The sequence below is a fragment of the Ictalurus furcatus genome, chromosome 14 (assembly GCF_023375685.1).
Source record: "Ictalurus furcatus strain D&B chromosome 14, Billie_1.0, whole genome shotgun sequence".
Classification (NCBI taxonomy): domain Eukaryota; kingdom Metazoa; phylum Chordata; class Actinopteri; order Siluriformes; family Ictaluridae; genus Ictalurus; species Ictalurus furcatus.
Window position 1 is genome coordinate 11628859 of NC_071268.1, and position 15050 is coordinate 11643908.

The 15050-nt window shown below is 37.9% G+C and overlaps 1 protein-coding gene across 2 annotated transcripts in view; it reads right to left on the bottom strand.

Moving 5' to 3' along the window:
* LOC128618179 (Kv channel-interacting protein 1-like) overlaps nucleotides 1–15050 on the bottom strand; it is a 62244-nt gene that overhangs the window by 2845 nt on the left and 44349 nt on the right. Inside the window, exons 1-7 of one of the 2 annotated variants that reach the window (XM_053641672.1) lie at nucleotides 13318–14155; nucleotides 4517–4641; nucleotides 3407–3476; nucleotides 3233–3303; nucleotides 1175–1282; nucleotides 946–1050; nucleotides 698–760 (exon numbers count right to left, since the gene is read on the bottom strand). In XM_053641672.1, the coding sequence (XP_053497647.1) occupies nucleotides 698–760; nucleotides 946–1050; nucleotides 1175–1282; nucleotides 3233–3303; nucleotides 3407–3476; nucleotides 4517–4641; nucleotides 13318–13375 (600 nt within the window). In that variant the 5' untranslated portion in view covers nucleotides 13376–14155. Of the gene's footprint in view, nucleotides 1–697; nucleotides 761–945; nucleotides 1051–1174; nucleotides 1283–3232; nucleotides 3304–3406; nucleotides 3477–4516; nucleotides 4642–13317; nucleotides 14156–15050 lie in introns of those variants that run through there. The other variant, XM_053641671.1, reaches the window with a different exon arrangement.

Sequence of the window (15050 nt, forward strand, 5' to 3'; positions counted from 1 at the left end):
ACAAAGTTTGTTACATGCCATTTGAACATACAGTAGCTACAGTAATGATAAAATTGTGACTAAATGCATGCTTTAACATGCATTTATTGCCAGCATCAGTAAGCTAGTAATAACAGGTCATTCACATTTCTAGCATTGTTTGTTGATCTAAATAAAGGAAATTAAATTAGATAGAAATGTATTTGGGCTTTGTTGTGCTCTTGTCTACCCATGTTACTGCAATTGCTGTTATTTTTTCAATGTAAAGCCATTTACATAAAAAATGTAAAACCTACAAAAACATTTGATTTATCACGAATTTTGTTGGTTTCAAGGTCAAATTGAACATAGAAAAATGTCTGACATCAATAAGGATTGTGTAGGCTATTTATAGATAAGATAAGATAATACTTTATTAATCCCCAGATGGAGAAATTAGGGGCCCATTATAGCCACTGTATGTTGAACCGATCCATGGGCTCTCCAAAGGAATCATCTAAGAAACTTCAGTTGAGCTGATAAAGTTATTAATGGCAAAATGGATTCCCTAAACGAAAATAGTAACCGTTTTTTAAAAAACCTGAACAGCATGGTGGATATTTGTTGTGTTACAGTGAGCTGTGTTTGCCACTAGAGGGCAGTGCATCCAAGGAATGATAAAAAATTCAAAGAAAAGGAAGAGAAAAGTGGTCACAAGTAAGAGGTATGATGTAGATACCTCTTGACAGGATAGAATGAACTCATCAAGAGTGACGACTCCATCTCTGTTTTTGTCCATTTTCTACAGAGGAAAATAAAAATGACCATTCTACAACTGAGAACTAATACAGTTTAACAAAATATGATTTAAATAAAAATCTCAAATACGTATAATCACAGTTGCATCTTCAGCTATCTATATACACATATGTACAAACAGGAAGACCTTCTACATAATTTGATTAATAATTATAAAGAGTTTCTCACCTGAAAGAAAGCATCCACGTGCTGTTTGGTTGTGTCTGTCTTCATAGCAGGGTACGTATATTTCCCCATCATGTCATAGATAGCGCTCATAATGTCCATCATCTCCTGTACAGCGGAACACATAGTAACAAGTCAGCAGTAGATGTATGTGAATACACTGGTGGTGTTATAGTGATCCAATATGTGGAAACAACCCCACACCCACACCCACACACATACACAAACACACCTTCTTGTTAATGTACCCATCTCTGTTAATGTCGTACAGGTTGAAAGTCCACTGCAACTTCTCCTGTGTAGAACCTCTTAACAAGACGGACAGAGCGATAACAAAGTCCTGGATAGAAGCAGTGAGAGAGAGACGGAAAGATCACACTGTGAAACAACAGAATGTGGCGAGAAAGAGACCCACATTGTTGAAAAAAATTGGGCTCTATTTTTTAATGATAAATGATGCAAGTGTAAAAATAAGGCCTAAGATCATGCCATTGGTGCATGTTAACGTTAATTCATTCATTCATTCATTCATTCATTCATTCATCAACTGCTTTAGCCTGGTCAGGGATGCAGTGGCTCTGGATCACTGTGCATGAGGTGGGAATACACCTGGGACTCCAGTCCATTGCAGGGCACCATGCACATATATTCACACACTTATTCGCACCTAGGGATAATTTAGATTAGCCGATCTACCTTTGGAGAAAACCAGAGAACCCAGAAGATGCCCATGAAGATATCGAGAGAACATGCAAAACTCCACATTGACAGTAACCCAAGCTCAGGATCAAACCACAGACCCGAGAGCTGTGCGGAAGTTGAGGGGTTAAGTGATAGCCAATCCTGTGTGATTTTAATGTATTTAACTTACATATTAATTTATTTTCTAGCAGAAATATTTAGCTGCCATAACCTACATAAGCTGTCTTTTCATGCACTCACATTGTTCAAATTTGTGAGCCTTTATGGTCAAAAGTTTGTGGACATGTCCTTTTTTAACATCCCATTTCCGATTTAATCCCTCTCTTTGCTGTTATAATAACCTCCACTCTTCTGGAAAGACTTTCCAGTCTTTCTGGAGTGTGGCTGTGAGGATTAAATAATTTAGCCACAATTCATCAGTTCCAATTTATACCAAAGGTGTTCAGTGGAGTTGAGGTCAGAGCTCTGTGCTCTGTGTCCTATTCAAGTTTTTCGACTCCAACCTTGGCAAATCATGTCTTCATGGACCTCACATTGTGTACAGGGGCATAGTCGTGCTGGAACAGGTCTGGGTCTCTTAGTTCCATCCATCCATCTTCTACCGCTTAATCCTTTTCAGGGTCACAGGGGAACCTGGACCCTATCCCAGGGAGCATCAGGCACAAGGCGGGGTACACCCTGGACAGGGTGTCAGTCCATCGCAGGGCACACTCACATACACACCCATTCATACACTACGGACACTTTAGACATGCCTACCATGCATGTCTTTGGACTGGGGGAGGAAACCGGAGTACCCAGAGGAGGTGTGAGGCAAACGTGCTATCCACTCAGCCACCGTGCGCTCTTAGTTCCAGTGAAGGGAAACTGATATGCTACAGCATACAGAGACATCCTATACAAGTTTGTGCTTCCAACTTTGTGGCAACAGTTTGAGGAAGAACCTCATACAGTGTGGGTGTGGTGGATAGGGGTCCACATACTTTTGGTCAAATAGTGTAGTTTGACTACTTCCTGGCATCCCATCTGTAACTGTCCGATTTACATTTATTAGCCAAAAGCTGATTGTAAGAAATTTTAAGCCAATCAAGGTTTTGATTTATTTGATTTTTTTTAAAGAAAATCAAAACTTTGGAATTATAAGGGTTTTTTTTTGGCGACTTTTTGATATTCCATTGAACGTATGTGAGATGTTTACACCAAAATATTATTTTAAATGTTGTACCTTCTTTGAGCTTACTGGGCAATTTTTTTTATAGAAATTTTTATGGCTCTGTATCTTCTAATCAATTCTTGGGTCTTGAAATGATGTTTTAGCTTCACATTTGAGAAACAGAGGGTCATCACTTCAGCACAAGCGTTTTCATTACTGACCATGAAAATAGCAACTGAACGATAATGTGAAAAAAATTGCCATATGCCCAACTTGGCATGAAAATACATTAAATAGATGTTAGGAGAAAATAGATGTGAGTCACACTGAGAAACAACTAAAAGGACGTAACAGACTGAGTAAGAGATGAGAGAGAGACAGAGAGAGAGAGAGAGAGAGAGAGAGAGATGCACACAGAGTGAAAGAGAGGATCACCTTGAACTTGATGGAGCCGGTGTGGCCCGAGTCAAAGGCGTTAAACAGGTAATGAGCATATGTGCTGGCGTCTATAGAAAACAGCAGAGACTCTTTTAGGACAACACACATACTGTACACACACATGAACATGCACATGAAATCTCACTTTCTAGCATGCACATATAGACTTACCCCCCTGAGGAAAGAACTTTGAGTAAATCTGTATAAATGTCTCTTCATTGACAACCCCACAAGGACATTCCTAAAAAAGAAGAAAGCAAAGATCATGAACTAGAAAGAAAGGAAATACACAGAATCTGCCATGTTTAAATGAGGTTGGTAAAATTAGTAGTTAAAAAATTTACAAAGAAATTGAAATTAAAGGACCGATTTGGAATATTTAGACCACTCTAACACCTGCAAGTGTCTTGTGGCTGAGTGCAGAGCTTATATCTTGGATAGAAAAATGTCAACAGAAGCCAGAATTGATGGTTAATCAAATGTATTATATGGTAATAATGAGCCTCATTTATCAAATGAGACAAACGTGATTATTCATAAATCATTTGCAAGAACATTTATACAAGAAATGTGGTGTTCATGAAAATCCAGGGGAAAAAACGTTTCTAATCTACAAGAGCTCATATGTTTGTCTAAATTTACTATGTATAAGTAGACTCATTAATGTGAACCTCGACTGATAGGCTTCACACTGTCCAGTTTAAACAGGTTATCTATTTCAATGACACATACGAATTTAATGAATCGTTTCTTAATAATCTTATTGGTATCAGTGACTTATTAATCAAAGAATACAATCCAAAACAAATCCATGAATGAAGACAAATAAGACTAGCCAATTAATTACAGTAAAATATTTGGTGCTGTGTAACACAAGGATGAGTTTAAGTCTGTGTCCAGTGCTGCAGTGACTGAGCTGCAATCCAGCCAGAGTTGCCAGCGTTGTGGGTGTTTTTTTGGTGTTTTTTTACACCAAATTGAACTAGTTTTGGGAAAAGGTTGTGGGTGATATTTATTGTTCTACTATAAAAAATATTCCACGGTCAACAAGATCATGTTTTAACGCAAATAATCAGAATTAAATCTAATTAATTTCTGTAAACATAAAAAGTCCATTATTTTTCTAAATTGCATATAAATTAAATGAATAAATTTAAATGATTTTAAAAAATTAATATTGATTAATTAAAAAAAAAATTATTAATAATTAAAAATAAGTTTAGAAACAACTTTGATGAACAATGATTTGACTGTGTAAGTACAATAGGTGTGTGTATGTACATTTTTAAAGCCCCTGTAGAGTTCTTGCAGTTCTCTCTTGCTGAAGTTGGTCTGAGCTTCCAGCTTATCCAAACCCTCTGGACGATGACACACCATTGTTATCTCCAAATCATCATCCACCATATCTACAGATAGCGACAGACAATAACCATAATGAGAGGGGGATAAAACATAGAGATGAAGTGTATGTGTTATTAGAAGAGAGAGAACAAGGACACATTATAATTGATGTAAAGTTAACTTATGCATATCTTCCCTGCTGTTATTTTTTTATGCCTGTGCTCATCTAGACAACGTGGCTGGAGTATGGTAGTCTGGGCTGAATATTGGATGAGATGAGATAACTGAAGCTTATCTGTGCTCACATATGAAAGCTGCTCTGCTTTTAACAGCAATACTGTGGATTTATGCCTCTTTTCCCACGCTGGAGTGAGAGAAGTGAACGCACAATCTCCTGAAGTGTCCGAGTGTGTATCAGCTTGCTAAATATTCCCAATCACACAACAACTACCCAGATTGAAGGGCCAGGGCTAATCTGTGCTTCCTGTGAGATCTTAATAAACTGCTGCTCATGTAATGTCACAGTGCCTGAAGGAAGACTGACTGCTGACTCTGTATACAAGCTAATAGACTAGTGTCTTTTTGATCAATACAGAACACACACACACACACACACACACACACACACACGTAACATATTGTTCAACAGTGTTTAATAGAGGAGATTAATTTGGATGAAAAAGTTAAATGACCATGTGGCAGCAGGGGCGTGGCCGAGCATCAGCTGCAGACGGAGAGGAGGTGGGTTAAACCAGCAGGTAAAGCGTGATGATTCTCACCTGTGTGTGATCACAGCATGTTGACTTATGTGAGTTTTGTTTATGTTTCAGTGGACTGGGAACCAGAGAGAGAGAGAGAGAGAAAGCTGGTGAGGAACTTAATAATTTCACTAAGTGGAAAGAGCTCCATGACAGCATCTGGTACCCCCTCCCGGGTCTTAGCACCACTGTGAAACCCTGGCATGTATGGGTGGGAAGGAGGAGAACTCGGGAAACAGATGACTCTTAGCAAAGCTTTGTGCTCCCTTTATTTAAATGTATTTTGCGTTTGCTTATTAGCAGTTCAGCATTCACTAGCAGACACACACATGCACACACAAACACTGAGTTCCACACATCTCCATCTCTCTCTCTCTCTCTCTCTCTCTCTCTCTGCTTATTAGCATTTCAGCATTCACTAGCAGACACACACATGCACACACAAACACTGAGTTCCACACATCTCCATCTCTCTCTCTCTCTCTCTCTCTCTCTCTCTCACAGTCCCCTAAAAGACAAACAAAACACACAGGTGAGAATGATAACACATTACCTGTCGGTTCAACCCGCCTCCTCTCCATCTGCAGCTGACGTTCAGCTGTGCCCCTGCTGCCACAATCCACTGTTCTATCTAACGTTTTCAATTAAAAACAGAGAACTTTTATGTGTTTTAGCTGTTCGTTTACACGACAACGGCGTTTCAGGGCCTGAAAACGCGAACTTTTGAAAACGGGTCTCAAAGTGCCAGTCTTTTGAAAACGATGCCGTTATCGTCTCCATGTAAACGTACAAAAACCAGAATTTGGGGAAATGACGACGTCACGCGCATGCGTATTACATGTTCAGTCTATAGGTATGTGCGCGAGTACTTCAAAACAACGTGCGAGACATTCAAAGCTACAGGACTGTGTTTGTGCTGCTCAAGATATTTAGTTTATTGACACTTTTCCAGCAAAGTGTAGATTTACTGCATCACTACTACGACCAGCGGAGACGCGTTTGTTACATACATCACTTTATTAACCCGACGAAGGGTATTCAACCGTATAACCTTATAATTATCTTTGTAATAGTCTGTTTTGGAGTATATCTGTATCCTTTTATTGCTAATAAAGGATGATGATGGTCAATTATTAGTACTTAAAGCTATGCACTATTTTGATTTTTTCAGTATTTAAAAATGACTGAGCATTGTTAACAGAATTCTGACCTGGAGCACAAGAAAAGCTAAAAGATGCACATTACGTTTTATTACATTAGGGACTTCTCTGCATTTATTAACCAAGAAAAGTAATCTGAATCTATACATGACAAGCGTGAGTTTTCACAATTCCTTATGACTATGAATAATTTTCTATAAACTATCAAGTTTCAAAGTAACTGGAGACAGAACTTGTTTGTACTCCACATAGATCATAAACCATTGAAATCGTCTGAGAAATGAAATCGTTATTGTGCTTTTTATCCAGAAAAACCACAGCTCCTCCGTTTACTTGTATTTGTTTATAGGACGGTCTTGCCCGGATCAATATGGCGGACATGTTGACATGAATGCTTATGTGCGCAGGCACGTAGTGTTTCTTTACAAAGTGACATCGCCAACTACTGGACTGGCATGCACAATACAGCGTTTTTAGTCATTTTCGCAGATCCGTGTGAACGAGGATCGTTTTTGACAAAGTTGTCATCTGTACACGAAACTTTTCCAAAACGCAAAGGAAAAATGTTTCCGTTTTTAGTACACAGTTATCGTGTAAACGCTGCGCATAAGCTGTATAGTCACACACTTCTGATGATGCTCCCCTGCAGGAATAAATAAGATCTGGCAGAACAATAATGTGTTAGTCAATTGCTGTAACTGATAGATGATAGCAATGCAGTCTGGACCAGCCACAAGTACACTTGATTCTCATAAAAGCATCGCATTTTTCTTATTTTTAAAATCCCAAACAGGAATGTGCATCCAAGCAGAAACAGACCCGCTGCCAGCCAAGTTCAGTCCCAACCAGAAAAAGCTACATTAGCTGTGAGCACCACTGACAATCACATGTTAAATCACCTGTATGGGTCTGCTCAATAGAAATTGGCTTTGCTTAGAAAAAAAAAAAAAAAACAATAAGAGGGAACATCTGTCCTAATACACCATGTTAAGCTCACATGGCCTTAAAATCCCAGCAGCACTCTTTTCCCAGCCAAGATTTATCCTGCTTTGACCTTCATGCTTACCTTTCATCAAATAAGCGAGCCAGACGACTGATTTGCTGATTTAGCTGAATCACAATTAAGGAAGATGTATTTATAAATAGGACTTTCATTTATTAAATAAAATGTATAAAATGGAAAAATTCATTTAAAAGGATCTTATTGTTTTTCCTGGAGAGAATCCAAAGTCCCGAAGAACATAAATGATTTCCATTATTAAACGAATTCTCTGAGCACTGTTGCTAGTTATTATACAATAATAACATTAATCCTTCACATACAGTTCAGAAAATAAGAGGCTTATTTATACACACCTTCCAGCTCAATCTCTCTCTCTCTCTCTCTCTCTCTCCCCAGCATTACTTCCTGCATCTCAAGTGATTACTTTGCATAATCTGAATTATCATAATCGATGCATCACGCTACAGCCTTGACGCAAACAAAAGCCTCTACAATATGTTCTCAAGAATACATTCAACATTTGCTACTACTTTATTCATATTACATTCACTACTGCTATATTTAAACACACACACACACACACATACACACACACAGAGACGTAATTACCATTTGGATCACATCACGCCTGCAGAGTGAAATCAGTTACATGGGCTTTTATTGATCAGCTGCTTCACACAGCCTTTCAACTGAACATGACCTCTAAAGGAGAAAACCTAAACTGATTTTCTGAATAAAATGTTTTTTGTTTGTACTGTTCTCAAAGCTTTTGCATCCAGAGACCCCTTTCAATGTAAAAACCTACAGTATATATGTTTATTTATGTTATTGAAGTTTAGATTAAAAACCACTCGTCAGTTAGCAATCAATTAGGCTTATTATTATATAGCTAACTTCAGTAATAACCATGGTTCATTGTGAGTTCCACGTCTGTACACAACAAATAGGGGACCTCCTGTCAAGTGAAATCATACACGTTAAAGACACGTTAATGTTGGCAACACAGGAAGAGAAATGTGAGCTGACTAATATAAAACCAGTTTTACTGTGACAATAAGTCATCAACATTTTGAAAAAGTTTCTGATTATTTTACTCCATATTAAAACCTAATGAATGGTATAATTTTGTCTTCAACTGCTAGAAATGGTTTTCTGCTAATTTAATGCATGCCCTTTGGCTGTATTAATTTGCGCACAGAATTGCCGGTCGCAAATTGACTTTCTGGCTTAGTAAATCACATTGCAGGTGGAAAATGAATCTATTTGTATAAACATCGTTCTGTTTTTTCCACCTTTAGGTAGAAATGCTCCAAATTACCTACTCATTAAACTTTAGTAACTCAATGCCTAAACTGGGTGAAAAATTAATTCAAAATAAATACATTTGCAGAAATATGAAATGAATCATCCCCTACACACTGATTATATGTAGCTATTGGAAATCTAGGACACAGTCAGTAAAATGGAAATGAATTAAGAGATATTACATATCTGTAGTTAAGTTGCTTTTTATGAAATATGAAAATGGTAATTGTGTAGCAGATGGTGGAGCAAAATGCTTTATGCGTTAATGCAACTTGTTCATTAATATTTAAAGTATTGAAATAACCTGTATTTTGATTATTCTTTCTAAGCAGATTGCATCTAATACTTCAAAGTGGCTTGTGATCCTGAAACTTCAAAAGATACTTTTAAGACTCAAAGATTAAGTGTCATAATTTGATTTGAATTTGATCTTTTATATCAAAATGAATCTTTTATATCAAATAAGCTGATATCACAGAGTTTAAGTAGTGACGTAAACACTTCACACACTGACATCAACCACGTTCCTTACCCATACAGAAAGTCCTGCGTGACTCATGTTAGAAGAGGAGTAAAAGAGTGAATAAACACATCACTCCAGATAAGGCTGGTGATTGCACAGCAGCGCACGCACACACACACACACACACACACACACACACACACACACACAGTACATTACTACAACAACAAAGAGCTGCTGACCGCCCACACACAAAACCTGCTGACCGCCCACACACACACACACACACACACACAAAACCCATTATGTCCCATAAAGTTTGTCCTAAAAGACAGACTTAATAAGCACTTTCACAAAAACCAACTTGGGCTCTGAGAGTGCAAGAGCAAGTGAGGAGGAGGAATGGAAAAGATAGAACTGGAAAGGTTGAACGAGGGGAAAAGAGAGATTGTTTAAAAGGAATTTTAGCCCAAAAGTAATATAAAGACAAAAAAAAGGGGCGGGGGGTATGGAAGACAGTGGCAAGAGAATGACAGAAGAAGAAGAACTGGGAGAGTGAAAAAGAAAAAGAGCGAGGGAGATTAAGTAGCTGGAGGCAGAGAGTGGGTGTTGATTGAAGATGTGAAATATTCACCAGAGAAAAAGCCACTGCTGGATCGACCATGAACACACATGCACACAAAACCACACACACACATATTTTTTCTTCACTAATGAACAAAAGATGCAGGAAAATTATATTAACAAGCCTGAAGCAATTGACAAACCTCAAAACTTTATGCAACAACCAGATAACACACACACACACACACACACACACACACACACACACACACAAATCAAAAACACCATAACATAGCTCAAAGTGGCACACAGCAGCAAAAAAAAAGAACAGAAAAAAACCCAAAGCCCTGCAAACTGGCCACATCCATCACAGTGTGCTGACTTCACTCAAATACAAGACCATTATTTTCCCCTTGACCACATCACTGCTTTCATCTTCCTATAGCTATAGGCAAGTTTTGTTCACAATAATACCTCATGATTTCATCAGAAATGACTAGCTAGTCTTACAGACAAAGATGACATCAAGTGTAATTAGCCAAAGGCCAGCTTCTCAGTTTCAGCAGGACTTGTTGATAACACACAGGCAGTAACATGTGCTAATTAGATGAGTGATAGATGAGTGCCGTCTCGCCAACATGCCAACTACTCAATCAGTTTGAAGCCCTGCATGTATTACTGCAAACCATTTTCCAAAGTATGGATTTATTCCAGAGAATAAAGTGTCCTGATGATATATACACCACCAGTCACGTGTTCTGTACTTTTAGAGTATTTCAGAATAATAATGAATATGAATATCAAACTTCTCACTGCTTTTCTTATGTTCAAAGTGAAAACTACTAGTTTGGAAAAAGAATTCAATTTTAAGTAAAAACGTTTCTTATCAGAAAATATATTTTGTATGTATGTATATATAGTGACCTGGTAGTGTATGTGTATATATATATTATATATATATATATATATATATATATATATATATATATAGTCAGCTGGTAGTGTACATATAGTGTGTATATATATAGTGACCTGGTAGTGTACATATAGTGTGTATATATATAGTGACCTGGTAGTGTGTATATAGTGTATATAAGAGACCTTATGAGTACTTGAACCTGAATGTTTGTTTACAACATAATAAATAAATAAATAAAAGTTAAAAGTCCTAAACTTTATTTAAAATGTTTTTTTAATAATAATTAATAATTTAAAAATCAAATCCCACTGTAGTACTAGTACGTGCTCTGGATGGATCAGGCCCGGGGCACTGCTCCTTTGCCCACAAGGGTTTTAGCAGACGTATTAAATATTAACGTTTAAAACCAGTGTTCTATTTAGGTTAGCCTTATGTGTTAATTAATAGATTAACATGCACTAACATGTACTTAAGGTGGTCATTACTCACGTATGAGGTCATAAGACTCACAGCATAGTTAAGGTTAACTCTTAATTAGTTCATGATTAGTACATGCCTTACCTCATCATTCGTTCATATATAAGTAAGTAGTAATTCAGGTATTAGTGCATGATCATTCATGTAGTGTTATTGTAAAGTGTTGCTGAATTATTTATCCTACAATGTACTGACACGATTGGAGGTGGCTGTTTTCAAACATTATTGACAAGATTTAAATTTCTGGAAATTGTAAAGACTCAGGAATGAATAAGTTGGTGCTAATTTGTTCTGAAGACAAAATTGTTTGTCAGATGAATGGCACAGTAAAGGATGAGGGATGTGTCATTTGTTAGTCAATTATTGGTAAGATGTTGGTGAGCAATGGAAATTGGAAATACAAAAAATATGTGGGATTTCTATGTGGGATTTGTTCTACATCACATCATGTACTACAATGGTTAATGTAAACATCATGCATGCCAGAAAAATACAGTCTGAATGTGTGTGTGTGTGTGTGTGTGTGTGTGTGTGTGTGTGTGTGTGTTCCATGACATAAAATATACAGTATGAGCCAATCAGGTTGCAGTATGTAAATGTAGTCCCTGTTTATTTAATTTGTATATTCATATACACATATGACACATTAAGATATTTAATATTGAAAAAATAGCATGAGAATTAACTAATGAAGTAGTTAACATAAAATGAAGTAATTAAATAAATTAGTTTATTATTAAGTAGTTTGTATACATATGCACAGAATGTCTCACTGCATGTTAGTCTTCAGAGTCTTCATTCTTATGCTTGTATGAAGCTGTTTTTTTTCCATATGGAAGTTCCTGCATGTTTTTCCTGATCTGCCTGTGTGAAACTAGGCAGAAGAGCATAAGCTCAAACATAAACACCCACTCTTTAACACCAACTGCCATGACTAACACATGTCTCATTCTCTGTCTAGCCTTAATAGATAGCAGGGTGAAAAACTGTGTTGGTGAGAATATACTGTATACGTGTGTGTAACGGCTTTAGCTATTTTTTTTCACCCATGTAATACAGGCTTCACACAGAGATAGTCCATAGATAGTGAGTGATACTGTATACATTGAGCGAGAGAGAGAGAGAGAGAGAGAGAGAGAGAGAGAGAGAGAGAAGATGGAGAAGTGGAATAATAAGAAGATTAGAATAAAGAGATCAACAGTTGATTTTTCCCATCTCAGATCTTGCATTTCTTTTGTTCTCTCTCTACATCTATGAATGTGTGTATGTGTGTCTGTGTGTGTGTGTGTGTCTGACTGCATAGAAAATTCTAATTGATTTTTCATCTACATTTTTCAACACAACAGTCCAGATCCCTGACAACAACAACAACAACACACACACACACACACACAGACACACACTCTCTCTCTCTCTCTCTCTCTCTCACACACACACACACACACACACACACACACACACACACGAACATATGTGCGCGTACACCCAAACAGTGCCATATCCATGTTGCCATGACAACTGCTCTTCTGAGGTATCAAGCAGGAAGAGAGCATGTGAGTAGAGTGATAAAAAGCATGTGCACTTCAGAGATTATACAATAATACACATGTACGCACATACACACATACACACACATACACACACACACACACACATACAATATGAAGGAAAGACAGTTTCACGCCGTGCTGTTGAGAAGTGTGTGTGTCTGTGGGTGGGTGTGCAAGACTGATGGCTGTAGATTCAGCACATGGCAGATTATAGACACTGACGCTTATAGAAATCTACTTGTTGCATAAGTATGGAAAAGAAAGAAAACAGTGCGTGTGTGTGTGTGTGTGTGTGTTGGTTCTTTTCTTTGTTTCTAAGTCTGTGCATGGTTTTATATGTCCTATGAGGATAGTAGACTAAAGGTAGTGTTAATGTGCATACTTTTGTGTGCGTGTGTGCGTGTGTATGTCAGTCCTTTTCCATGTTCTCTGTGTATGCATGCTCTTGTATGTTCATGATTTTGTAGATAGTAATCTAAAAGCAGGTTCATGAGTGTGGGACACTGCTGTTTTGTGCATGTGTGTGTGTGTGCCTACCCTACCTTTGGATGGTCGCCTCTGTTTGGTCTGCATGGTCAGCGTGCCAACCACTGCTCCCATGTTGTCGCCGTGGAAACAAGCGTGTCTGAGTGGATGTCACTCCGTCACATGTGCTTCACTCACTTACTCTGTCCTTCTCTCGGTCTTTCCCTCATCCTTTCTTCCCCCTGCTTGCCGTTTCTCTTCCTCACTTTGCTCCCCACTTCTTTTCACCCCTCCCTTCAGTCCCTTCAGTCTCCCCTCCCTCCCTCGGTCTCTCTCTCTCTCCCTCGTTCTCTCTCTCGCTTTACTTCTTGTTGAGTGCTGGCGTCATGCAGTGTGAATCAGGATCAGAGAGCCACTTCATCACACACACTCGCAGCTTATATAAGCATGCCAAACTTGCTACACACACTAATATCAGAATACATATAAGGAGCCTACAACTTCTAATACCTAAGGCATAAGAAAAAAAGGCATAAGAGGCAAGAGCGTGAGAAAAGGGGGGAAAAAAGACATGTTTTAGCAAGTGTGTGCAATTGTTCAAGGTTTTATATTCCATTTAAGATTTAAAAAAAAGAAAAAGGAATTAAAAACAGGCAAAATGGAAAATTACATTCCTCAGTAGTTCCATGTAATGCGCCTTGCATTGGAATATTAATCAAATCAGACAAGTCAGAAATTTGTCTTTAGTTTGACAATATTTATTTATTTATTTATTTATTTATTTTTTTTTTACATTTTCTACAATATATCTCCATATATCTCTCAAGCCCATGTAAAGTTCCAGAATTTTAAAATCTGGGAGGATACTGTATTTAAACTCCAATGTAAGATACCAATACAGCAACTTCTATTTATTGATTTATCCATCCATTTATCCATACTGCTTATCCTACACAGGGTCGCAGGGAGCCTGGAGGTACAACTCGGGGTACAAGGCGGGGGACACCCTGGACACAGTGCCAACCCATCGCAGGGCACAATCTCACACCCGTTCACACTCTAGAGACAATTTGGACATGCCAATCAGCCTAGAACGCATGTCTTTGGACAAGGGGAAGAAACCGGAGACAATGCAAACTCCACGCATACAGGGTGGAGGCAGGATTCAAACCCCCAACCCTGGAGGTGTGAAGAAAACATGCTAACCACTCAACATCACTTTGTCCACTCTTTAATCATGGACAAAATGATTGCTGATTAATTCAGACTGATTTGCTCTGTTAGCTCAATTTCCTGTAAAATTTCAAAATGAGCATTTAAACATTTTGTCCACCTTCATCTCTTGTGTATGTAACGGGAATTTGCATTGCAGATAACTTGACAGCTGGTATTTATACCACTATAACCCCTTTAACATTGTCAAACTGAATATATTAGGCTTACATCCACTTGGCTAGGGCATGTAACTAACAACTTGATCAAAGAAGAAGGAAAGCACATTAAGGTAGCAAGCTAGCAATTAAAACATTTTAGGTACAGTAGACTATCTGTTTTTACAGCCATGTTTGTTAAACTGGCTCCTATACCCAACATGATCTCTGCAGGAAAGTATATGCAAAGTCTTTGTTCCTACAGTATTTTTCTCCCCAATTTGGTCACATGCCATTTCCCACCCAATAGCTAGCTCCCAACTTGGGAGGGTGGGACATGTGCTTTCTCTGAGACACATAAAGCTAGTCAGCCACATCTTTTTGAATCGTTGATCACACTGTGTCACAGAGCAGCATAATACATTCGGAGGAAAGTTTAT